A 26,118-nucleotide genomic window follows, 5' to 3' on the forward strand; every position below is an offset into this window, starting at 1 on the left:
ATCCCGGGCTGGGGAGGGAGGGAGGGAAGGAGAGAGGGAGGTTGTGAGGTTTCCCTCCCCAGGGCAGGTTTTCCCGACTTTTCAGGACTTAAACCTACTCACAGGCTTCAGTGAAATGCCGGAAATTCCCTGTCCCTGGAAATGCGAGGAGAAGCGCCAAAGCAGAGGCTGAGAAGCCCTTTTCTTCCGCTGGCGAGGGGAGAAGCAGGGGGGGGGTTGCTTGGCAAGAGCTAGAAAAAGCCCTACAGAAAGTTAAAGGAGGAAATCCAGCCACTTAAGCATTTTGTACTTATGGGTTTTGACAGCTGATATTTTTTTTTTTTCTTCTTTTCTTAATAGCTTAGTCTCGCTGAGCCTGCTTCTCCCTCCCCTCCCATCCCTCTGCTCTTTGGGAGCTGCAGGAGTTTCATAGGTGATTAGAAAATGAACCGTTCTGCCCTCTCTCCAAGATTTATTGTTATTAATATCTGCTGGTTTCCCGGAGAGCAGGCTGAGAAGGCAGCGCGGGGCGTTTGCTCCTCTAAAGCACCACAAACGTGAAGGAGAAACCCAGTGCCATCCATGGCTGTGGGTCCGTGGGGCTGGGTGTCTGTCACAGGTTCCTCCTGTTGGACTGACACCGCTTTGGGACCATCCCAGGACTGCTGGGACCATCCCAGGATTTATTGCCCTGCTCCCGAGTTGGGGGGTTCCTGCAAAAATCCACTTTCTAAGAGGTTTTGGGGAGAAGCATGGTGTGCGTGGGTTGTGACACCCATGGGTTGGTGTCACCCGTGCCAGTGTTGGGTCTGGGCAGGGTGGTGGAGGTGGTGTGGGGCAGCGGGGGGGCTGCTGTGTCCCCACACACCGTGTCTCGGGCAGACCCAGTTGCGGAGACGTCATCTTGGTGTGGCTGGAAGCAGGAAAGCGCTGCAGCTGATGCTGGGCAAATGTGTGTCTCTCTAATTAAAAGGTTTTTAATGACAGAGGAGGAGAGAGCAGCGCGAGGCAGGTGATCACTGGAAGGGCTGGTTATTGCAGACATGGAGCTGGTTTTGCCACCCTCATGTACCTGGTGCTCCAGGACCCGGGGGATGCTCCAGGGGATGGGGTCGGTGGCTCAGGGGCCATGTCTCCCGTGGTCCTTCAGGCTTTGGGAAGTGGTGCTGCTCCCCAAGGATTTAGCTCCTGTTCCCCTCCCCTGGGTGCTATCCCAGGGGGTGGCAGGGGGCCTGGGGCAGCCAAGAGGGTCTGAAGCACCCTGAAAAGCAGCAGCAAGGGTGGTGGTGGGCAGCCCTGGCTGCTGCTGGCTGGGAGCAGCCTGGTGGGCTGGAAATGTGATGTCAGAGACCCAGCAGCTAAATATAGTCCCTGGACGTGATCAAAGAAGGCAGGGCCCCTGCACCCTCCCACTTTCCTCCTCCCGTTTCACCCTCCTGAGCTTTGGAAGAGGAAAACCTCTCCTTCCTCTGGCTGTTTGGGCTGTGCTGGAGCAAACAGCCCCACTTAACGGTGGAGATTTTGACCTGGAAGCAAAAGGAGACTTTTTTGGGCACAGCGAGCTCAAAGAGCGGCAGCAAGGAGGGTGCAGGGGGGCTGTGCATGGATGTGACAGGTCTGGGATGCTGGGGTCTGTTTGGGGTCTGGCAGCCTCAGCAGCCTGGGCTTGTTGGGATTTTCTCCTTGGCTGCGGCTTTTTGAGAGAGAATAAAGAGCGGGAGCCAGGAAGGTGTTTTTTGGGGGGGCTTCTTTCTCAAAAATGTGTGTTGATTGCCCCTCTGCTCACACCACTCAGTGACAGCGGTGGGACATTGTGGCCCCAGAGTGCTTCTCAAAGCCCTGGGACTCAACAAAGGGGAAACTGAGGCACGGGGGAGTTGTCTGACCTGAGCAGCCACAAAGTCCCAAATAATGTCCACGTCCCATGTTCTGCTCCTGCTGTCGGCTGTCCCCAGGGGCAGTGAGAGCTGGTGGCTGTGTCCTCCTCGGTGCCAGTCCCCTCCTGTGCTGGTCCTGGGGGAGCTGACGTGTGCTTCCCTTCCCCTTCTGGGAGGAGGGTTCAGTGTCTGGCAGCTCTGCTGAGGGCAAAGTCCATCTTCTCCAGCTTCCTGTGGATCACTCCAGGAGATGGGCACTGGATGGGGTGGGGAATGGGGTATGGCCCTGGAGGATACTGCAGTGAAGGTGTGTGTGGAGAAAAGAGTTTAGTGCTCAGTTTTTCCTGTGGGCAACATGGAGTCCCCTCACGAAAAGGCATGTGGAGGTGTATGAACACAAAAACTTTACTTCTGGATGGAAATTTTTTTTTTCCACTAGTTTTTAGGATACTGAAACTGGACTCTTCTTCTCCCAGCAGCGTGCTGAACTATTGCCCTTTCCTTGCTATCAACCAAGGCAATAGGTGCTAAGCTCATGCTTTGCTCCCAGAACGTGTAGCTTCGTGTGACACCCCATTCTCTGGGAAAACTCTGATCTTTTGGGTTGTTTCTCTCTGTATTTTAGCTGTCTTGTAGCATGTGTGTTGTCCCTGTGTAGATGACAGTTTGGAAGAGCTGCTTGCTACCACTTGGCTTTCTTCTCTCCTGTGTAAAACTGCAGGGTGCTTAAGCAAAAAAGGATGTGGCCATTATGGGGACTAGACCTGAACCGAGTCCGCTGTGACCTGGTCTTCACAGAAGCCATCAATCAAAGGATGCAGGTTCCCAACAGGCTGAAGGTAGCAGATGGCTTCAGCCCTGTGGATGAGGAGCCAGTGACAGAGGATGTCCCTCCTTCCTTTCAGATGTACATCCCTGACAGGATTTCTCTCGCAGGTAATATCCTGGGTTGTCTTTTGGGGTGGCTGAAGGTTGGTGGAGCTCCACAACATCCTAGGGAACAGGACCCCTTTATAAAAAGTCCCCAGTGGTTTGCTTTGCAAGAGGAGAGGACGGGGGCAGATATTGCAGTTAGCTTTCTTCTGGAAGATAGGGTAGGATAGGGGAGAGATGCTTCGGGAGAGGTGTGCAAAGGTGACCAACAGAAGGCAGGAGGGGTCTTTGCTCCTAAAGGTAAGGAGCAAAATGTGGAAGTATCTCCCTCCACATCCCTTCCAGTTCCCTCTTGGCCTTTGGTAGGCTCCCTGCTTTGGGATGCAGAGACATACGGCCCTGTCTCTTTGAAAAACAGCTCCCAAACCTCACTTTCCTGGAGCAGTGTGTCTGGTTGCTTTCTGGTCCGTGCCTTTCCAGGCTGTCCTGCTGCTTACACCTGGGGGACATGGTTTTTGATGTACATCTGGTCACAGACAGAGGGTTGACTCTCCTGCGTGGGTGGATTTCTCTTTCCTGTCCTGAGGGCACTCAGGTTGGTTTAATTCTTCTTTCTTTCCTCTCTGTAGAAATATCAGATGCCAGTTTGAGGCCCGTCCTGCTGAACCAGCAAAAGAAGGTCCCCTCTGTCGTGGTGCACATGTCCCCGGACACCTCTGCACAGCCCACCCACCTCGGGGAGCTCCCCTTTCTGCACGTACCCAGCAGATCAAGCTCCCAGAAACGCAAACGATTGGTACCATATTGAGAGCGGACGGGGGTTGCCTGTGGTGGGAAGGGGAACAATCCCAGCATTGGGTTTCTCCAGAGGTCTGCTATCAGCCCAAGCCAGAATTCATCTTCCAGAGAGCTACCTCCTGGTGGTGTACCAGCTACCTCTGCTGGTGTAGGGGTGGTGGGATTTCTTTCTGTCCCATACCTAGTGCACACCTATATGCTAAGACATCGATTCAGCCAGATCTCCAACTGCATTTTCTGAGCAGGAGATAGGCTGAGGTAGGTGCAGTCCCACCACAACCTCCTTCTGCTACTTTTGAAGTCCCTTTTGAACCACTGTTTTTCTTTGATGAAGTACGCAATGGAGCTGTTATTGCAGCATAACGGGTTCTGGTGTCAGAGTTGAAACAGGATTTTAACCTTTTGTGGAACTAATTCAAAGAGAGGCCCCTGATATGGGCCAGCAAATGCTTGGTTTGGCTGCTGGACCTGCTGATCTGCCTTCTCGAGGACTTTCATCTCCCTGAGATTGAAAAGCCATTCCTGGATATGTTAAGTTCAGGATTTTTGATCCAAATAAGGGACAGGTCAGAAGCTTCTTGCTGGTGACTCTCACCCTGCTCTGAGGATGTCTCCCCAACCCACTCCAGCTCGTTGGGGCTCATGTAGTGTTCCCACCACAGAGTGCTTTCCCTGGGTACACGGGCTCCTGGTGCTCCAGACCACGCAGGATACAGGGCTGGGCTCGCCTTGTGTGGTGTCTCTGCCCTAACGTGGTTGTGTTTGATGCCAACAGGGCCATCAGAGCAGCAGGTCGCGGCGGGAGAGGACTCCAAGTGACTGTGCCCAGCTGGTCTTGCACAGCCCAGGCCAGCACCATGAGCGGTGAGCATAAGTCAAAGCTTTCTGGGGTGGGTGGGCATCAGCATCTCCTGATGTCTGTGCTGCTTTGATGCTCTCAGGTGTCAATGCCCCGAGATGGGGAGGGTATCCAGATTGGGGCAAGGTAGTGTCTGGCAAGTCCTGCTCTTGCACAAGAGGAACAAGGCTTCTGGTGTCATCAGAGAAGTTCGTGCCATATGACAGAGATGGTCCCCAGGGTGATGAGCTCTCTGCTGAGATGCTTGTGGGAGAGCACGTCCCCTCTCACAGCAGGCTGGGAGCAGTGTCAGTCCTTCCCTGGCCACTGGGCCAAGAGGACCTTGCTGTCTGCTTTGAATTGTTCTGGTCTCTCTGACGCTGCCCATCTTCCTCTTGGTGCTTTGCAATGTGCTCTCCTGCTCCAGCACCAGCGTGGCTCAATGCTGGGGGCTATGGGCAGGTGACCACAGGCAAATGAGGCACCAGGACTTCACCGGGTTTCTACAAGGGTTGTTGAAACTTGGGGTTCCTTGCAGACAGGGTGGGCTAAGAGCAAACTTGCTTTTCAGCTCTTTGAGTGAGCAGTAACATTATGATAGTGATCCTTGCTCATGGTCTTGGGCTCTAGAGTCTCTCCAATGGAGAAATTGTCTCTAACAATCCCAGAACAGAGACCTTTTTCCCCCTAGAAGTCCAGGGTTGTCCTGAGGGGCAGGAGAGCTGTCTTCTGCAACCCCTGTGAGAGCAGCTGGTGAAGGTGTGGTGATCACACAGCTATGGTTGGCTTTGGAAGAGTCAGGCAACTGCCTCTGAGCCTAGGGGCTGCTGGAGGGTGTTCTCCCACATGGTGACATGGGGGTCTGGGTGCCCATGGCATTGCCCAGAGATGCTTGGAGCTGCTGAAGGGATGAAGGGCGCTGCCAAACACCAGGCTGTGCCCATGCTGCAGGAGGCCAGGAGATAACAGGCGTGATTCTGTGTGCACCCCAGGCCAGATGTGTGTCCCCTGCCCATGCGTGGTGCCCCGCTCCCCCTCTTCGCAGAGACGGGCAGGATCTACTCCATGCAGAACATCTTCCAAACCATGTACCAGCTGGGCCAGGTGCTCTTCCACCGTGTCCAGAACTCTCTGCAAGACCCGGTGCCATCCAGGTGACTTTGGCTCATCTTGAGCCACCTCCCTATCACTCTGCAAGGATTTGGCTTTGCCTGGCTGAGGCGTGAGCTCTGTAAACTGCAGGCTGCGTGGCGTGGGAGCAGGATGGTCCTGTGTGGCTCCAGACTCTGCTCCTCACCTGTCCCTGGGGTGCCTGGTACAGCCAGCCTGGGTGCACCCTGCTAACCCAGCCCAGCTTGTGTCTTCTGCTCAGCTTAACACGGGTCCCCAGGGCACCCCGAGTGATCAGACGCTGCCTGGGACCTTGCTGGGATTTCAGCCGCTCTTTGCTGCTAAGAAAGTACTAATTTTTCTGCATATCTTGGTAGCTCGATGGAGAGAAAGGTGTGAAGGGAACCAAAGTGCAGAACAGACTGCCTGACCCAGGTCCCATCCCTGAGACGTTCTCTCCTGCAGGCTCCCAGCACCCTTGGCTCTATCTTGCTCACTCTTAATTAACCTTTTCCATGAACTGGCTTCACCCAGTTACTCATCCCGTAGCTGCTGCCTCCAGGCAGGGTGCAGTGTGGCTGCGTGCTCGCTGGAGCAGGTCTGCAGTGACCTCAATCTCTCCCGAGGTGCTGGAGCAACTGCCTCCACCACCTTCTTATCTGTGGAAGCGCAGTAAATTGAACGCCTTCAAAGGTATCGTTGCAGCCTTAAGGTGTCCCCACTGCTCTAAGGCTGCTGAGCACCAGGAGGAACATCTAAATACTTCTAATTCTCCTTGAGCAAAGCCTGCAGGCGGACTGGGAGGAGAGCGAGCATCCATCATCGGTGCCGTCAGTGGCACATCCTGCCTTCCCTCCCCAGCTGTCTGCCTGGGGATGATGCAAAGTGATGTCCCTGCTTTTAACTGCAGTAGGCTGACTATTTTCAAATGTTGTTTTTTAAAATTGCTTTTTTTTTTTTTTTTTTTTTTTAAAAAAAGTCTGGGCATGCCACCAGATCTGGTTAGTGGCTACATAAGACCTTCTCCCTCTTCCCATCAGCAGTAGAGGAGGTTTAGGCCAAGGTACCAGGAGAGGTGGGAGCTCATGGAGCTGCTGTAATGTGGTGGGGTGAGTCCCAGACCCTTCCCCAGGTCTCCATCTCCCTTTGAATCCTTTGAAACGCCTCTTCTTGGTGTTCTGCATCACGTAAGGTACATACGGTATCTCTTCAGTAGGACAGCTTTGTACCCCTATGCAACAATAAAAACAAAAAAAACACCTGACTGAGCTGATTTGTTTGTCCTGTAATTTTAATAAAGAAAAGTCTGGTCTCAGACAAAGGCTGGAATATTTGCCTGACAGTGATATCTTGAAGGGTATGAGTCACTGGAAGGTAATTTCTAGTCTCTAAAGGTTGGTCACCTGTATCAACTGGGATTTTTCAGGCAGAAGCTGCAGGATGTGTCCTTTTTTAATGGCTCTGCGCTGGGGGAAATTGGATTTTTCTCTCTGTTGTGACTTTCATTTCACTCCGCAGCTACATTACGTGCAGGTATTATCTCACAAAAGTATTTTCAGGCAGTATTTTTGGCGATTCACCGAATCGCCCCATGCCGTTCTGGCTTGTCTTCAGCAAGATCAACATCGTGTTGATTCCTGCAAAGGGGAATAAATAAATACCCTCCCCTCCCTCAGGTCTCAGAAGGAGTGGTGTCAGATGCTCATTAACCCCTATGTATCTGCAAGTTACTGGTGTGCATAGAGGGGTTGTGATTTCTAGAAGACTTGCTGCAGCAGCCTGTAACGATGGGAACAACAGACCAAACGTAGCAATTTTGATTTTTCTCGCTTTATTTTGTGGCTCGGTGCTGTGGGCCCTGCAGCAAGGCTGTGTCTCCAGGGGATGCCCTGGAGATCCCTGGTCTGTGTTGCCTCTGCCAGCGCAGCAGGTAATCCCACTGGTGGCCCCTTTGTTTCTAGGGATGGAAGAAAGTGGCACATGCTTGGGTTGCTTGTTTATGTTTCAAGTTGCAGGTGAAATTTGCTGGAAGAGCCAAAAGTGATACTTTATTTTTCTTTTTGTCAGGGGGGTGGGGAAAGTGAGCTTTGTGGTATCTGGAAATACAGGAGAGGGGCAAATCCTTGTCTCAGCAAACAGAGGACCCTCTTCTGCTGGCTGCTGCGTTTGCTCAGGTAGTTCCCCCCGGTTGATGGCTGCTTCCCACCAGTAGGATCCTCCCCTGCTGATGGAAACGAGATCACCCCTCCGTTTCGGCATTGCCCTGTGATACGTATTTACCTGACGGGCTCTAGAGATGGTTTATCCAACCCTCAGTGAGTTCCTCTGCCTGTAGAGAATGGATGCTCGGTAAATACCACGTTTTTTCTCTGTTGGACCTGTAAAGAAATACAAAGCATGTGTTTTCCCTCTTTTTTTTTTTTTTTTCTGCCATGGCATGTGCTGTGTGTTTCATTGTGATCACTATGGGGTGCATGGTGGAGGGGTATGAATATGCACGATGGGGGTTAAGAAGAGCTGAGCAGATGCTGTGAAGGTGCTGTTCCCTCTCTCCTGATGCTGCATCCACATGGCCCATCCTGGACATGCACGTGGTCCCTGCATGGCTCAGCTCCCTGTGGCAGTCTGGGGGAAGGTGGCTGCGCCTCTCCAGCAACGTTTGTCCATCTGCATCTCTCTTTTCCTTCCCCAGCTCCCAGGAAACTGGCCCAGCCCCAGTGAGCACCTTGGAGGAGGTGGGGATGGCTGAGATGGCAGCGATGCGAAAGCAGGTGAGATGGGGGTGAAGGGCTGTGAGTGCTTTCCCTGGGAAAGCCATGGGAGGGTGGGTGAGGAGGCTCTGGGGGGCTGTTCCCAGTCCTGATGGGCTGCCCTTGCCAAGTTAGTCCTGGTGGATGCTGCTAATGGAGAGGCAGGGGAGGACTTACACATGTGTTGACCCATTAAGCTCCTCTCCTGAGGCTACAGGAGACATCCAGACCCTTCCATCTCCCTGAGCCCTTCTGATGGGAAGGACCTTTTCCTGGACCATCTGCTCAGGAGCTGCAGTACTGCTGCTAATTCTCCCACACCAAGATAGCTGTTTGCTCTAGAAGAAGAGGACCTGAAGGGGACGGCAGCTCCCATCCCTCCATACCTTGCTGTCCCACGCCTCTGGGGTGTCACCAGTGTCCTGCAGTTTGCTGCAGGGCTGATGGTGGCCCTCACCTCTTCCCTTGCAGTTGACAAGGATCTCGGGGAGGCTCCGCATGCTGGAGGAGCAGTGCGATGCCTGGCGGCAGAAGGAGGCCCTGGTCTACTCCGTCCTGATCTCCGCCTGCCTCATCAACACCTGGCTCTGGCTGAGGAGATGATGTCCCGTGCCCTGACCTCCCCTGCCCAACCCTGGCAGGGTGGGCGAGGGCGGCAAGAAGATCCGTGCTTGCGTACTTGCAAACAGTAAAACTACGTGTTTCTTCTGAGAGGATCCATGCTTGCAAACAGTAAAACTACGTGTTTCTTCTTAACTTGACCTGCTTTTTTGCACTGTAGGCCCTTGAGGATCTGTGTCCTTTAGGCCCTGATCGCACTGAAGGTGCCATCCCTCTCCCGTGCTCCAGCATCAGAGGTGGCTGAGGGAAAGGATAAAGCTGGACCTCGTGTCACAGCAGCTGAAGAAGGGGTGTCAGGGAGAGGTGGGGTACAAGGAGTGTGGCCCAACAGGTGTAGTCCCAGGGCTGGAGCTGTGGTTGCAACTGCTCTGTGTGCACAAGCAACCATCTTGTATGTTTGATGGGGTCAGTGCTTGTGTGGGAAGCTGCTGTGAAGACCCCAGGTCTCATAAGAAATTGGCTGATACAGGGGGTGTCTGTGTACAAGGAGTGTGGCCCAACAGGTGTAGTCCCAGGGCTGGGGCTGTGGTTGACCCCAGGTCTCATAAGAAATTGGCTGATACAGGGGGTGTCTGTCCTGCGCAGAGCAATGGGAGACCCTCTGGCCCTTGGGCTGTCAGCCAGAGGAGATGCAAAACCAAGGGGCTGTGGTTGCAACCATCTTGCATGTTTGATGAGGTCAGTGCTTGTGTGGGAAGCTGCTGTGAAGACCCCAGGTCTCATAAGAAATTGGCTGATACAGGGGGTGTCTGTCCTGCGCAGAGCAATGGGAGACCCTCTGGCCCTTGGGCTGTCAGCCAGAGGAGATGCAAAACCAAGGCATTGGGTGTTTGTGGGCATGGGGTCTTGTTACAGTCTTAAGAGTGTGGTGGGCCTAGTCCCCTGGCTGCTTCCTGGCTGGGATAACTCAATTCTGACCCCATGAAAGTCCTCAGCCAGCTGCTGTGATCTGCTCCTCATCTTCCACCCCAAAAAGCTTGTGTAGAGTGCTTGAGTTTGGGTTTTCTTTTCTGCTTTGTGCAACTGTTCTTCGGTGGAGGTGGTACTGCCAGTTCTCCCATGCCATAGCTCCTGCTCCAGGAGGCATGGAGCTGGAGGAGCCAGGACCTCCCAGCCCTGGGAGCTGCTGTGCCACTGTCTCCTCAGCTCCCATCCTTCTGGAGGCAGTTCAGCAGCGGGTTTGCAAATGTTCAGATGCAAAGTGACTGTAAGAGCGTTGCTGAGGTCTGGGCTTATCCAGGAGCTTGGCTCTTTCCCAGAGAGATTTAAATGGGAAAACTCCCCGTGGTGACTCTCTGGATTATCAGACCTTGTACCAACAGTGATAGCACCAGACAGGCCATGGAAAATTGCCCATTTGGGCAGCAGTAGGTATTTGTTAGGTTGCCAATACCAGAGGGCAGGATCGCTCCCAGGTCTGCTGCCAAGCTCTAACTTCAACGATGGTGCAAGAACACAGGTGGGGGGAATTTTTGGCCCAGATGCTCTTTAGCTAAAAACAAGCCCAGTTCAACAGCTTTTCAGTTTCTCTTTTTCTGTGGAGTTTAGTAACACTTGCATCTGAGGTGACTTTGAGATGCTTTTGTTGGTTCATCCAGCACATTTGCTGGAGTTGTGCTTGCAGACTCTGGGGGCAGGTGTTGGCTTAACAGGACCTCTCTGTTCCACCTGTAAGTAATTGTAACTGGGTCTGCAGGTCATCCAGATGTCCCAATGGCTTATTTACAGACATGGATGCTTGGGTGTTTTCTGCCTGCAACAGCATCAAGCATCCGTGGCTGTAAATCTGGCAGCTGGACATCGACTAATAAATAAATGTCCCACAAGTAATTGCAGGTCTGAACCTGTGCCTGGTAGCTGGGCTGAGGAGAGCGCTGAGATTTATTGCAGACGAGAGCCAGGATGGTGTGGTGGGCTTGGCGTGACGTGCCATGACACAGGGGACGTGTGAGGGACAGGAGCACTGGTGCAGGGGTGGTTCTTGTGGCTCAGGGATGTGGTCAGGGTCACCAGGGGACTTTACACAACAGGTCTATATAAGGAGGCTGCTGCTGCGTGACTCGTGCCAGGAAAGCAGGTAAATTGTTTGGCTGGTTTCTCTTCTTTGAGAGGCGCAAATGTGTGTCAGAGGAAGCTTGTGGTGTCTTTTTATAAAGCTGTATTTTAGGGTGAGACGGGCTGACCCTTTGGGGGATGCACCACCTTCAAAGTGCGGACTGAAGATGTTTGGAGGAGAGGTGATCAAACTGTATGTGTTCTCAAAGGCTGATTATTGTCAGGTTGTAGGGAATGCAACGTGACTTTTATGTAAGTCATAAATCTTGGTGTAAATCTGGAAACACTGACACATAAAATGTGTAATTTAATAAACTGTGTGTTCTGGACGTGTTTCTTCTACTGACCGTGGAGTCTGACCCTGGTATCCCAGTGGATGGGAACAGGTAAGGTTTATTCCCTTGGCAGCAGGACTCTGACCTGGAGCTGGATGTCTCAGCCACGTGGATTTATTTAATCAGATGCTGGATTTCTGGCATCTCCAGAGCTACAGAGCTATGGCCCATTTGGCCATAATGGTGTAAAGTATGGTGTAAAACACACATGCTGGGCACCCTGGCTGGGGGTGAATCTGGAGGAGGAGAGTTTCTGATGAATGCCATCCCTGTTTCTGGTGGACGCCCATTATTTGTTTCCTTTCTCTCTTCCCTGCCTCCTCCTCCTGGCTCTTCTTTATCCCATGGTGGCACATGTGGCAGGGCAGGGTGTCTCCTGGGGTCATTGCCACAACGATGTGCACGGAAAATAAAGACTCTTGTGCAATACGGTGCGAGGGAGCTGCCAGGGAGCAGCTCCTGGAGTTCCCACGTCGCTTTTTGAAGGCAACTCCAGGCAAGGAGCAAAGGGAGAGGTGGGAGAGGGACACGTCCTGGTCTGTGAGCTGTGTCCTCAGTGCCTGGGTCTGTGGTGTGGGGACAAGAGCAAGGTGACGTGTCCCTCGGTGCTGGGTGCTCACCCCGGCAGCCCCAGCCAGGGCTGCAAAAAATCCATTTTTTTCCCTCAGGCTCCCTGCTGTCCAGGTTTTCAGTGAGATCAGAACAAGCGGAATTTAAGTCTTTGAAGGTAAAAAAAGGGAAAGCTTTGATGGTGAAGGGGCTCCTGGTGCTGATGTTTTCAGATGAGCCTGCACACCGTGCAGGGCTCCCTGCGCCCGGCAGGGACTGATCCAGCCTCAGCCATAGCCTGCACACTGTGCAGGGCTCCCTGTGCCCGGCAGGGACTGATCCAGCCTCAGCCATTCCGAGGGGCTGGGTACTGGAGGAAGTGGGTAAAAACTGACCTCTTCCTTATTGCCTTGGGGATGCAAATTTTATGCTGATTGGTTGTTAGAATAAGTTTGTGAACCAAATACAAGGGCAGAAATCGGTGAAAGATGCATTTCATGATCACCTTCAAACTCTGCAGCTCTCTTTGTGGGGACTCCAGAGCAGCACATTTCGTCTTCTGCTCCCTCGGTGTGAGAAGAGGTGGCTGGATGGGAGGATGTTCAAATGTGGCCACATCTGCAAATCTTCCATCAGGGCAGTAGCTGTGGCACAGCCTGTGAAGCAGGGTCACCAGCTTGGGTTTTCCCTAGGGCAGAGGACTGGGAGAGGGGAGCAGAAGCAGGCGGCCTGGGAGGCAATCCCACTATGTTCCCTCCTGCGGCAGGACCTGAGCCCAATTGGGGGTCACCGTGCCTGTCCCCAGCTGGGCAATAACCCTTCCCCAGGGTTTGGTGGGGACTCAGGGGCTGCTTGACCCAGAGCTGCTCAGGATGGCTGTGATCTCCAGCTGGGTGAGGAAGTGGCTCCTTGGTCCCTCCAGCCGCCAAGGAGGTGATGGAGAAGGGGACAGGTGGGGAGGAACATGGAGCATCCCCGAGCAGTGCGTTTCCCTCCTCCCCTTTCATCCCCCAGACACAAAAGCTGGCTGCTATTTACTCCTCTGAAGTGCGCTTCGCCACTCAGGGCATCAAGGATGCTCAGGGGATGGGCGTGCTGTAGTGACGAGGCACACGGGCACACGCGTGTGTGTACCCTCCCCCGTGCAACGGGGAGACCCCTCTGCCACCGCCGGGGTGCCACCTCGCCTGCTCCTCTGCTTGGGCAGGAGCTCAGGGGGCTCCACAGATGCTGGCTTTGCTTTAAAAGCCTGAGTGCTCCGGAGCCAGCCCAGGGGGCTCCCGGGGGAGGGCTGCTCCCCAGCCACCCTTGGTAGGCACCAGCCAAGTGTTGAAGGCTTCAGGAGGACACCAGGCTCGTAAGTGGACGGTGGTGGCTTCTCAGCAGCAGCTGTGTGGCCCTGGGGAGGAGGTGGCCGGGCTGGGTGTGCATGACTGTCCCCCGTGCGTGCGGCGTGGATGTGGTCTCTGTGTGGTGTTGGTGGAGCTGTACAAGGCGTTGCCTTCCCCCGAGCAGAGCCTCGGTGGTCTCCAGGAACCTGCCTCGTCCGTGTGATGTGGGTACGGAGGGTGTGCTGTGCCCTGGGGGGAGCGGGCAGGGTGGGAATACATGGTCTGGGCAATGCCTTTGTGTCCCTGCATGTGCAAATCTGTGTTTGTGTGGGGTGTTTTTGCACGGTGTGGTCTATGCTGGGGGTGCAGCAGAGCGGTGAGGGCTGCGTGTGGTGCTGGGGAAGCCCCGTGGGCATCTCTCACTTCTTAGATAAACAAACCCCAGAGAAATCCCACACTTAACAGCTCCACAGCAGCCTCTGCATATTAATGCAGGGCCTTCTCTGCTGCTCTCTAAACCCAGATGGTATTTTTAAATGGCAAACCTTAATTTCCAGCACAGGGGAGATTTCTGCTGGAACAAGAGGTGGGGCTCACTGGGCAGACCACCAGCAGGTTGCTGTGCCCTGGAGAAAGAGGGCAGATGCTGGGATGAAAACACCTTTTTACACACAAAGTCTACCCCATGCTGCTGCACGACAGCATCTCCTCACCAGGGCTGGCCTTGCATTCCCTTACAAGTCTTATTTTCTTCTCCTTGGGCTGGAAGTGGTGGCAAGAGCCATGGGCTTGTTGTTATGGCACGGATCGCTGGGGATGCTGTTGCCCCGGCAATGTCTGAGGAGGCTGAACGAGGAGGAGAGCATCTTTCATGAGCCATGGGCAGATGTGGGATCTCTTGGGGAGGGCAAAATGGTTCTGCAGGATTCTTACTGCGGCATCAGTGATGGCTGGTGGTGGAAAACATGGGGTGGGCACATCCCATGGGATTTGACCTTCTCTCTTTCCATGCTATGCCATGTCTCTGGTCCTCAAGAATATGGTTTAGTGTGTTGGTTTTTTTTTTTATTGCTTACTTCGTATTTATTTTTTTGTCAGAGTTAGGCTGATGGTTGGACTAGATGATCTTTAAGGTCCCTTCCAACCTAGACAATTCTATGATTCTGTGTTCCAACCACATGCTGTGTCCTGCATAGCTCTTCTTGTGGCTGTTTTCTGCTCCTTGCAGGTCACTGGGGCAGGGTGTGTGCCCATGCTCTCCTCACATGGAGGATGACGGCCAAGAGTAATGGTCTGCACAGCTCACCAGCCAACCACCACCCCTGCCCACCCACCCAAGCCCGAGTGGAGGGTGACACAGACGGGACAGGACTTAGCACCAGCAGGTCAGGCTGGTCCCTGGTTTGGTTGAGGGAGGCAGCGGTGGGGCAGGAGAGGGGAGGACCAGCTCGGTGTGTCTGCTGAGACCTGGTGTGGGCAGAGCTGCGATGCCAAACCCCAGCTGCCCGCTTCCTCCAGTTCCTCTGGCTGTAGGCATGTGCCAGGGTGGCATGGTGTGGCTGTGACCCTCTCCCCTCCTTTTCCCTACTGCAGGACCTGCTCAACCCAGGATGGTGCCTCCTCAGAGCTGCGGAGAGGGGTTCCCCTGGATCAGGAGGAACAGCCAGCTACCTCTGCTTTCCAAGGCAGGGGAGCCTTGGCCAGGTATCCATGTGTGTGCTGCTGGCTTGGGGTGAGCCCAAGCCTTTTTGTGCCTGGCTGTGACACCGGGGACTTGTGTGGGGTCAGGATTCCCTCCTGCTGTGTGGCCTTCAAGGGTTGCAGGGACCAGTGTCTGTGAATGCTCCTCTGGTGCCCTGGTGCCCATGGAGAGGGCTGCAGGAGGGGACAGCTCCATCACCTCTGGAGTCCTGGGAGGGCTCAGGGGCTCCTTTCCCTTGGTGGCAACTTCAGTCTGCCCCAGTCACCCACACGTTCCTTGTGTCCCCGTGGGAATGGCAGCAGGACAGGTGAAGGAGCTGTGGGTCTTTTCCAGGCTGGGCTTTCTTGCTCATATATTCTTGGTCCCACACATCACTACAAGGGTTAGGACAAGAGGAAATGGGCACAAACTTGAATATAAACACCACCTAAACATGAGGAGGAGGAACTTCTTCACTTTGAGGGTGGCAGAGCCCTGGAACAGGCTGCCCAGAGAGGTGGTGGAGTCTCTGTCTCTGGACTCAAACCCAGACTCAAACCCCGCCTGGACAAGTTCCTGTGCAACCTGCTCTAGGTGGACCTGCTTTGGCAGGGGGTTGGACTCGATGATCTCCAGAGGTCCCTTCCAACCCCATGTGATTCTGTGAAGGGTGGGGCAAAAGGAAATGTTTGGGCTTGAGAGGGAGCTGTGAGTTTTCTTCTCGGTTGTAGCCCCCCTGCTTGCTCTCATGCTTTTGCTTCCTCCTTGCCCTGCAGACACCTCCTGACTCTGCCTCTCTCCCCCTTCCAGGATAGCCCGGCTGGTGCTGGTGCTGAGGGACTGGGCCAGCAAGAGCTTGCACGAGGAGCAACAAAGGCCAGACCCCTTCCTCGAGCGCTTCCAGGGCCCTGAGCTTCAGACAGTGGCTGCAGGAGCTGGCAACGATCTGGAGGATGAGGAGACAGAGGAGAAAAACAAAAAGTAGGGTCCCTTCCCTATGGTCTCAGCCATCCTTGGCTGGAGATCAGCCCATGGTGCTCGGGGGCTCCCAACAGCGATGGCTGGTGGAGGTGGATGGGGATGGGAATGGAGGAGGTAGGACGCAGTGGTGGGAAGGGTCCTTCCTGCCCTCTCCAGCCCTTGTCCTGGCAGCCAGCCTGGCTTTGCCGGGCTGTTGTGCAGGCACATAAGACCTGCTAGTCTGTCCCTGTGGAAAAGAGCTGGCCTGTCCCTCACCTGTGGGGTCTTCTCTCCCCTGGTCCATGCCCTGGTAGGACACACTGCATGGCTCATGAAAGCTAGCAGACCTCCCTGTTTCCAGAACTGTTCAACACTAGGGTTGGCATTTGGAGCGAGCCTTGGGTCTGTAAAGAGATGCACCTTCAGGTGGGGACGAGCCAAGGAATGCAGGGTCTCCACCCGGGAGACCACAGCAAGCGCAAAACGCGTAGGATTTGCCAGTCTCATTCATCAGCCACAGGATGAAGGGAGATGAAGGGAGAGCATTTGCTGCCTGTGCCCCCCCTGCCTCCCCCCAGGAGCAGACACTGTGACGGCAGCTTTCTGAAAAGGCGCTTTCAAATCCAGCCCTTTCATCTCCTCAGCTCACACTCCTGGTGAAAAGCAATAACCTGGCTTTTCTTCTGCTGGCTAATTAAAGGGCAAAGCTCATGGACTGCTCTGGACCCTACCATTATACATGGTAATTAAACCACCGAAAGATGATTGTTTTCTGGAGGAGAAAAATATCTGAGCCTTGTATCTGGGTCTTGACTAGTCATGGGGAAAAAAAACGTTCTGCCCTGTGAGGTTAAGGGGAGCTTGTTAATTATCAGAGGGAGTTGAAGTGTGCTGCAAAAGGGCTGCTCGGTGCCAGTGGGGTCCTGGCAAGATGGTGGTAACTTTTGCTGTTTTCTAGGTCCTTGGCTCCACAGGTAAGAACATCCCCCAAGTCTGGTAACTCCAAACAGGAGCTGCTGTTCATGGGCTTGGGTGCAAAGCCCTCGGGAAGAGGCAGATGATTATTCTCTCTTCCCGGGTTAACCCAGAACCCTGGTTTTCCAGCCCTGGCCCCCGCTGTCATCATAGTGTCAGGGACTCTGGCCACCTGCTGTGGGCAGCACTGGTGATTTAAAGCTGTAATTACCAATGCAATTAACACCGTTGTTGAGGTTATCTGTGCTTGTGGGTGTTACAAGAGGGCTGGCTGGCTGCAGGTGAGTCAGTGCTTTCCACAAAGAGTCCCCTTCTCAAAAAAAACCCGTAAGAGTCGCACTTTCTGGGCAAAAGATAAGCGCTTTTACTGGGGAGGATGGACCACCTGCTTGTCTGTACCCAGAACCAACATGGGGGACTGGGCTTTGTCCCCACACTCCGGGCACAGCGGGTGCCACTGGGGAAGGAGACTTCAAGGCAGAGGTTTCTCCTTTTGAAGCTGTCAGAAGCAGTGGGGTGGGCACGGGGAATCTGTTGGCAAGTGGGTTAAGGCTTTTTTTTTCCTATCACTGGAGGGAGTTTTGCATGTTCAAAAGCTGGAAGGGGAGGGAAGGGGGGGAGAAGGAGTTTTGCCCTACCAGGCTGCAGCAGCTCAGTCTATCAGCCCAGCCGCAGAGTTTCTCTTCCCCGGCTTCTCCAGTGAGATCTGGCAACTGGAGCACACGCATCTTATCTCGGAGTCCCAAGATGAGCAGGATCAAACACTTGGGAGCAGTTCAAAGGCTGGACCCCAGGCCGGGCAGACTGCGGGCAGGCAGCTGGGAACAGCACGGTGATGGCAGCCTCGCAATGCCAGCTGCCCCCCGTGTCGCTGCTCTGGGGCTTGGACATCCCGCCCTGGCCCTCCCACTGCTCTGCAGCATGCTTTCCTTCCTGCTCCAATTAATCTTCTCTTAAGATCTGTCTGGCACCAATCCGTACCTCATCTGGAAGAGGCAGTGTCATGGAACGAGAAGTTTTCTGATTATCCTCTTCCATACATCTGTTTCTGGCGCTGCTGGTGGGATGCTGCGTGCATGTAGGGCCACCTGCTCTGCCTGACCATCCTGCAGTTTCCTCTTCTGGTACATTACTGAGCCCAATTTGGGGGATAAAGGAGATTTAATAGTGCTGGATGTTTTTGCTCAGCACTGCTGGGATTGGTTTTAGCTTAGAGACTGGCACTCAAGCTACAGCTTGAGCCAGTCTAGTGCAAGGGATGAAGGATGTGGCTCAGATGGTTCCTTCCAACCCAACGTTCTGTGTTTAGCCCATTATCCGTCCATTGTCAGCTCTGTTTTCTCTCTGCTTCCAGGAAGAAATGGCAGATCTTCGTGGTGGACCCTGCAGGGGACTGGTATTACCGTTGGCTGGCTGTCATTGCAGTTCCTGTCCTCTATAACTGGTGCTTGCTGGTAGCCAGGTGAGCTGGGAGGGTGTAGCATCCCCGTCTCCTCTAATCCTCCTGTTCCCCTGGTTGTCGTGGCCCAGCCGGGATCAGACAACTGACACTGGTGGTGCTGGGGCTGGTGGGAACCTAAAGGAAAGGGACCCCCACTATCACTGTGGCTTCTGCAGTGCAAAGGCAGAGCTTCCATCTTCTGGCCCGGGTTGGAAAGGACCACGATTTTGGGGTCAAGCTGCAAGGTGCATTTGGAAGGTGGGTCAAGGGAGGGCAGATTTTCCAGACAACAGGGTTTTAATTTCTCAGAGAAGAAGGGCAAGTGGCCAAGCTGTTGCAGAGTTAGGAGCCTTGGATTCAGCCTATACTCAGCTGTAATAGTGAGAGATGATATGGAGATTTGTTGGTCTCACCACCCTTTTTTACGACCATCCTCCAGGGCTTGCTTCAGTGACCTGCAAAAGAGCTATGTTGTCCTCTGGCTGGTGTTAGACTACATCTCGGACTCCATCTACATTGGGGACATAGTGATCCGCCTCCGCACAGGTAAGCAGAAGTAGCATCCTGGCTTGTGAGGGCTTTGCTTTAATCCCCTAAAAGTGGAGATGAGCTGCGAGGAAGAGGCCTAATCTACAGCTCCATTAGAAGGAGGGTTTTGTCTACCTTGGCACTCGCTAGTACGAAGCAGTCTCCAGAGAAAGAATCTAATTAAAAGATCTGAGAAATGGAGTAAGTTTCAGAATGAAAGATTAATCATCCCAGCTTTCAACTTCACCTTTGAATAATTGTACAAAATTACCTGCATTACTATTAGCATTTGGGCATAGTTGAAGGTCTGTATCTCTGATTTTGCATCAGTTCAGCTAATGAATTATCTACATGGAAAAATGGTAGAATTTAATGTTCTCGGAATGCGGCAGGTGGCTGTACATTTTCTTTTGGAACTGCAATAATTCATGATCTGGAGGATGGAAACCTTTGTGTCCCCATTTTTCCACGGCAACAGAGTAAATCCCTAAGTGACATCTTTAGGTGGCTTTTGCCAGATGAAGGGCTTGAGTGCTAACAAAAGCTTGTAAACTGAGTAGATGGGGTGGAACTCGTACTATTTGGATCACCCTGTGTGTATATGCACACATGTGCATGGCGTACCAAAAAATGTTTCTCAGGAGCTCTTACAAAACCTGCAGAAGAGTTGAACATAAGCCAAGTTAATTCTCTCATTTGCTTCTCTGTTAGGTTTCTTGGAACATGGCCTCCTGGTTAAGGACCTGAAGAAGTTAAGGGATAACTACATCCACACCTTACAGTTCAAGCTGGATGTTCTCTCCATCCTCCCCACGGACCTGGCATACTTTGCTGTGGGATTGCACCGCCCTGAATTGCGCTTCAACAGGCTCCTGCGCTTCTCCCGCATGTTTGAGTTCTTTGATAGGACTGAGACCAGAACCAGCCACCCCAACATCTTCCGCATTAGCAACTTGGTTCTTTACATCCTGGTCATCATCCACTGGAATGCATGCATTTATTACGCCATCTCCAAGGCCATAGGCCTTGGAGAGGACACTTGGGTCTATCCCAACATCACAGATCCTGAATATGGCTTTCTGGCCCGGGAGTACGTCTACTGTCTCTACTGGTCTACGTTGACTTTGACTACCATCGGGGAGACCCCTCCCCCTGTGCGTGATGAAGAGTACCTCTTTGTGATCTTTGATTTTCTCATCGGTGTCCTCATCTTTGCCACCATTGTGGGGAATGTGGGATCCATGATATCCAACATGAATGCCACCAGGGCAGAGTTCCAGGCAAAAGTTGATGCCATCAAACACTACATGCAGTTCCGCAAGGTGAGCAAAGAAATGGAAACCAAAGTCATCAAGTGGTTTGACTACCTGTGGACCAACAAGAAGGCAGTAGACGAACGGGAAGTTCTCAAGAATCTCCCTGATAAGTTAAGGGCAGAGATTGCCATCAATGTTCACCTGGAGACACTGAAGAAGGTGAGGATTTTCCAGGACTGTGAGGCAGGTCTACTGGTGGAGCTGGTGCTGAAGCTTCGCCCTCAGGTGTTCAGCCCAGGGGATTACATTTGCCGGAAAGGAGACATTGGGAAGGAAATGTATATCATTAAGGAGGGGAAGCTGGCCGTGGTGGCAGATGATGGAGTAACACAGTATGCGTTGCTCACTGCAGGAGGTTGCTTTGGGGAGATCAGCATCCTCAACATTAAAGGGAGCAAAATGGGCAACAGGCGCACAGCCAACATCCGTAGTTTGGGCTACTCTGATCTCTTCTGCCTGTCAAAGGAAGACCTCATGGAAGCAGTCACAGAGTATCCCGATGCCAAAAGGGTCTTGGAGGAGCGTGGCCGGGAGATCCTGATCAAGGAAGGGCTGCTGGATGAGTCAGCTGCAGAGGCAAGCACAGAAGAGCACAGTGTAGAGGAGAGGCTGGACAGGTTGGTCTTGAACCTGGACACACTGCACACCCGCTTTGGGCGGCTCCTGACAGAGTACAATGATGCCCAGATGAAGCTCAAGCAGCGCATCACTGTTCTGGAGTCTCAGATGAGGCAGCAGGATCTGGAGGACTTCTTCTCTGATAGCTCGGACAGTCTGCTTGAGGATGAGGAGAAAGCTGTATCTGGTGGGACGCAATGAGAGGGTGAAGAGGTCAACTAGATGATGTCTGGCCTTGTGCTGAGACAGCGTTTGCTGTTTCACAAGGCAGATCCTGTGGCTGCCTTGCCAGGAACTTCTCTCAGGTCCTTAGCGTTGCTGCTGCCACTGCCTTGATGGCAGCTCCTGAGATGGCTCCAAATCAAGTGACTGTCCTAGCTCTTCCTCCAGCCTGTCCCTTTTCTCGTTGCCTTGGTGTGAGACCTTGGACTTGGATCACTAAAAAGAGGAGAATGGCTAATGCCACTGCTAATGTTTCCTTCTAGCTTCTGCAAAAGATCTGTGCCCATCACACCACCTTCCTCCTGTTTGCCTTAACAGAAGGTGGGACATGAACCTTGCATGGAGGGGTACCTGGATGTGCTGACCTCCCATGTATGTTGAGGAGACGCAGAGTCATGGTGGGCAGAGCCTGCCATGTGCCACCCACCCATCCACACAGGGACCAAGGAGGAGAAGGGCTTTGGAAGCTGTTGCATTCCTTGCAGATAACAAACCCACCCCAACGAGAGAGACCAAAACGCAAACCAGATATTTACAAATGCATTTTGGATTTGGCCTTTATAACTCACTTTAGGTAAATAGTCTCCACTGAGTGTCTGCGGATGCCCAGTCAACACCGAGAGGCTCCTTACCTCCAAGGTACCACAACTCAACTAAGACAGCCCAATCTGTGCCTCTTACATCTGCAGACGGAGAGGCTGGTCTGGATCAGTGTCACTACCTAGGTGTTCTCCACCACCCACACGGAGGCTGGACATCTAGCTGGAAGGGCTGGCAGCTGCTGTTCTCCTGTCTGTCTCTTCTCCCTTCTGCTATATTTGGTGGTCACCTGGTGTGGGTGGCTCGGTACCCCAAGTGCTGCACCTTCCTGAGGGATGGTGTTCCCAAGCCACCCCCAAGTTGTGGAGGCAACTTGATTTCCATTTGGACTATGGATTTCTCAGGTGACAAGTACAACCCAGAGGTAAAGACTGCAGCTGGTTGGTGCCTGTTGTGCTACGTGTGTGAGCAACACAGCAACTTCCTCTCTCCTCTATCTAATGACAGCCAGATGTGCCAGGAAGGGTTTGACTGAAATGACATGTTTTGAAGGAACAAAGCAGCGGTGGAACCCAACTGTGCCCGTATTTGCTTTGCTGTGGGTAGCTCAGAGAGAGTGCAGAACACATTTATTTTCTTAGGCAGGAGGTTTTCCTGTACTCGGTGGGAGTTTTGGAGCTTTGCAGGCCAGTTGTCTTCTGGAGGAGAAATGAATGGCAGAGCCATGCCGGGGTGGAGGGGGGAAGATGTGCAAGGGTGAAAACGTGGCACCATGGCATGTGCCAGCAAAGCTCTGCCAGGCTGTTGGTGATGGGTACAGTTGCAGGAAAGGCCACCAAAACCCTTGCAAGCAACCTCAGCAGAAGCAGTAATGCCACCCCTACCTAACCATACTGTGCTGGTGTTGGGACCTGGGGGATGCAACCTCATTTCTTGCCCTGACCTGTGTGTAGGCATCTGGAACCTCCTACTTCTGCCCACTGGGTCCGTGAGGTGGGCTGGGGTTGGTTTCCAAGGAGGAGAACGTTTGGTGGAGAAGGGAATTTTGGAAGAATTAATGTTCTGGGTCACATTTAGCCAATAGTTCGGCTAAAATAATGGGAGGACAAGTATCATCCCAGAAAGGCTCGTGGTGGAAAACTGAGGGTATTTGCTTTGTCCTTTTCTCTGCACCATAAGACTGCCTCTCTTCATTTTGGGTGAGAATTTTCTGTTTAAAAAAATAACAGCCTTGCTTTTTGGGGGATTGGTGGGTGCGGGAAGGTTAAATTACCAAAAATTAGAATTTGGGGTAAGATAAAAAGTTATTTGTCATCTCTAAATGAAATTGTAGTGGGTTGGTTTTGGGATTTTTTTGGTTTTGATTTGTTTTGTTTTTTTAATTTTTATTACTAGGATGATTTTGGTTGAAGATGAGGTTGGAAACTGCTTGGCTTTTTCCTATAACACCACGATCCCTGGCTCCCAGCTTTCCCCTTCTCTGTGATTTACAGCTCCTGAACTTGCGGCTCCTTCTTTTCCCTGCCGGGGGGGGGGGGGTGTCGGAGGCTGGCGAGCATCCCCCCCCTTTCCCCGCTCCCCTCCGCCGCTGTCGCCCTGCGGAATGCGGTGCGGGAGCCAGGAGAGGGTGCTGTGAACCGCGGAACCGCCGCGGTACCCGGGGGCCGGGGTATGCGGGGGGATGCGGGGCTGGATGCGGTCCCCTCCCTGCGGATGTCGGCTTGGCAGCCACTCCTGTTCCGTGCAGGTTTTGGGGAGTCCAGCATCTGGCAAGGCAGCCTTGTCTTCCCCCATGGAGCTGCAGCTCCTCGGAACCTCTTTCATCACCCCCCCGGTCTCTTCTGCCAGCCCCACGCACCCCATTCCTGCCCCACTCCTTGGGGGGCCAGTGGGTTTTGCTTCTCTGCTGCTTTCAGAGCAGGGCTGGCCCAGGACAGCAGGTCCCTGATCTTCTACCTGCCTCCAGGACAGGGCAACTCCTCTCTCTTGTGGAGCTGCTGGCAGTTTAGCAGATATTCTGGTTTATTCCAGGGAAAAAAAAAAAAAAAGAAAAAAAAAAAAAAAAGAAGTAAAAAGCATTCCCTCCCCCAGTTTTAATCCGAGATAATAATCCACTCGGGAAAGTTTAAGCCTTCAGACAAATTACCCCAGAGGATGGCTTTGCGAATTCAGAGCAGATCCCGCTTGTTTCCTGGCGGCGGCAAGCCAGGAAATCATAGATTGATGAACCGCTTGACGGGCCTGCTAATGAAATTAGCAGCAGCTCCATGATTTTTTGCAGTGAGCAGGACAGGCAGATGTTGGAGAGAAGCGCAGGAGGGCACAGCTGGGCTTGAGGGCTGCCCAAATTCCCGGCAGAGTGGACACGGGGCACAGCAGATGCAGCTCGGGCTGCTGCTCGTTTTACAGGTGGTTCCCCCCCGTGAGGGTCTCCTGGAGATGGGGAGCAGAAGGCTGCCCAAGGCTGCTCCTCAGGGCTGGCATCCAAGAGGGAAAAGTGGAGGGTGCTCTCTGTAAGGGTCTCCTGAATGCCCTGTGGAGATGTGCCCATGCACCACCATACATTGAACTGCTCTTTCTGTATCTTATCAATCAGTTCCTTCTTTCAGATCTCTCCCATTGCAAAAAAACCAATCCCCTGTACAACAGAAGCTTTCTCAGCTCTGTGTTGTGGGTGGGAGGCATCAAAGCAAATATCTTGACCTCTGCAGAGGTCAGAGCAGGGGGAATCGTGAGCTCCTCACCAGGCAGCCAACCCATCCAGTGCCACCCAACCAGAGAAGCCCCCTGACTTCTGTGGCAGATGTTTTTCTGCAAATCTGCTGCTACCAAAAGGGTTTATATCCTCAAGCCCTCACCTGCCTTCACCTGAGCTGCAGGGAAAGGGCTGGGATTCTTTTTCTGCAAATCTGCTGCTACCTAAAGGGTTTATATCCTCAAGCCCTCGCCTGCCTCTACCTGAGCTGCAGGGAAAGGGCTGGGATTCTTGGGTGAATCGACCAGAAATGCGTTGTGTGGTACCGGGTTTCCCTCCTTCTCTCTGAGCACCACTTCTAGGAATGAAATAACCATCGCTGGATGATACCCAGAGAACGCTCTCTCGTGGGCCTCTGGGAAATGTAAGTGCCCATTTCGCAGCTGGGGGAGATGGATGGATGGATGGAGCTTGCCAGGACACAAGGGTGATAACTCCTGGCTGCCTGCTTTTTTGGTTTTCTGAAGATGTTCATGAAAAGGTCATTTGGTGATCGTGAACAAGCCCCCAAATAACCCCTTCTCCTTAGGCTGCTGTGGTGGTTTAACCCCAGCTGCAACACGCAGCCGCTCACTCCCTCCCTGTCCCTGGTAGGGTGAGGAGAAGAGGGAGAAAAAGGAAAAAAAAACCTCCTGGGTTGAGAGAAAGACCATTTAATAGAACAGTAATGGAAGAGAAAATAATAATGGTGAAAGAATGTACAAAATAAGTTGTGCAATACAATTGCTCACCACCTGATGACTGATTCCCCAGCCCACCCCGAGCAGCGATTGCAGATTCCTGCCCCCCTGGCCAATCCCCATTTCTATACTGAGCATGGCATCTATGGTATAGAATGTTCCTTTGGCCAGTTTGTCCCATCTCTGCCCGTGGTGTCTATGGTATGGAATGTTCCTTTGGCCAGTTTGTCCCATCTCTGCCCCCTCTCAGCTTCGGTGGGAAGCTGAAAACGTCCTTGACTGACTATAAGCATGTTAACAACCCATCAACATTATTCTCATACTAAATCCAAATCCCTCTCAGCTTTGGTGGGAAGCTGAAAACATCTTTGACTGAATATAGGCATGTTAACAACCCATCTGTGTTATCAATGTTATTCTCATACTAAATCCAAACCCAACAGCTACTAGGAAGAAAATTACCTCTGTCCCAGCTGACCAACAGCTACTAGAAAGAAATTAACTCTGTCCCAGCTGAACCCAGGACAGCTTTGGCCAAGGCTGGAAACTCCAGCATGGAGACCTTCTGGCTTTGCCCCTCCTCCAGAGGTAAGTTAGCCAGTGTGAGGTCAGCAAGCTGCAAAAGTAGGTTCATGTGAGTTTGGACCACTGGATTTTGGGATTGCAGAGTGGGTCTGGCTTTAACCTCGGGGTCTGGCATGAAGCCTCTGAGTCTCGCAGCCCATCAGGCTCACCCTGGTGAGAAGGTGTGTTGTGGTGCTTGCAGTGCCAGGGGAGAGGTATGAAATGCAGAGTTTGTGGGGATGGTTGGCTCACTGGGATGCCTGATGACTGTTGTGTTTGGTGTGTGGCATGGCAGGGACAGCTGACCTCGGTGATGGTCTTCTCCATAGTGCTGTGTGGCTGCAACAGTCTGCTCTGCACTATGGGATGGGTTCTGGCTGTCCCACCAAGATCTCAGCAGTGCAAAGCAGTGAGCGAGTTCCAGTTTTGTTCTGTCTTTCTGACTGCATTGTGGGCTCAGCTGGACCAAAATATCTTGAAAATCAGGAAAGTTTGGAGGCAGCTCCAAGCCCTCCAGCATGAGCCCCTCTGAGCATTCTCTAGATGGTTTTGCCTCCCCCAGCTTCTGCCTCCTCTGCACCCAAGGGAACCAGAACTGCCTGCGTGCTGCTGGTGCTGCCTTCCCAGGAGTAAGGCACTGCATGCAGAGGGCTGCCACAAGCAAGATTTCCACCCGGTCTCCAGGGTCTTGGGATGTGGAGGTGGTGTAGAAGGTCACCAGA

General features: G+C 53.0%; 2 protein-coding genes across 3 annotated transcripts in view; both read left to right on the forward strand.

The window, feature by feature from the left end:
* Positions 1-11,216, forward strand: part of FATE1 (fetal and adult testis expressed 1) — an 11,689-nt gene extending 473 nt beyond the window's left edge. Inside the window, exons 2-9 of one of the 2 annotated variants that reach the window (XM_014955269.1) lie at positions 2,578-2,792; positions 3,359-3,525; positions 4,303-4,391; positions 5,358-5,519; positions 8,168-8,246; positions 8,697-8,882; positions 8,935-9,251; positions 9,525-11,216. In XM_014955269.1, the coding sequence (XP_014810755.1) occupies positions 2,597-2,792; positions 3,359-3,525; positions 4,303-4,391; positions 5,358-5,519; positions 8,168-8,246; positions 8,697-8,828 (825 nt within the window). In that variant the 5' untranslated portion in view covers positions 2,578-2,596 and the 3' untranslated portion in view covers positions 8,829-8,882; positions 8,935-9,251; positions 9,525-11,216. Of the gene's footprint in view, positions 1-2,577; positions 2,793-3,358; positions 3,526-4,302; positions 4,392-5,357; positions 5,520-8,167; positions 8,247-8,696; positions 8,883-8,934; positions 9,290-9,385; positions 9,481-9,524 lie in introns of those variants that run through there. The other variant, XM_014955267.1, reaches the window with a different exon arrangement.
* A 3,172-nt stretch (positions 11,217-14,388) lies between these two features.
* Positions 14,389-20,836, forward strand: CNGA2 (cyclic nucleotide gated channel alpha 2). Its single transcript, XM_014954907.1, has 6 exons — positions 14,389-14,501; positions 14,710-14,820; positions 15,608-15,778; positions 18,087-18,194; positions 18,613-18,719; positions 19,413-20,836. Exons 1-6 carry the CDS (start codon positions 14,389-14,391, stop codon positions 20,834-20,836), a joined length of 2,034 nt encoding a protein of 677 aa, XP_014810393.1.
* The last annotated feature ends 5,282 nt before the right edge of the window (positions 20,837-26,118 follow it).

The sequence above is a fragment of the Calidris pugnax genome, unplaced genomic scaffold, assembly GCF_001431845.1.
Source record: "Calidris pugnax isolate Ruff unplaced genomic scaffold, ASM143184v1 scaffold38, whole genome shotgun sequence".
Taxonomy (NCBI): Eukaryota; Metazoa; Chordata; class Aves; order Charadriiformes; family Scolopacidae; genus Calidris; species Calidris pugnax.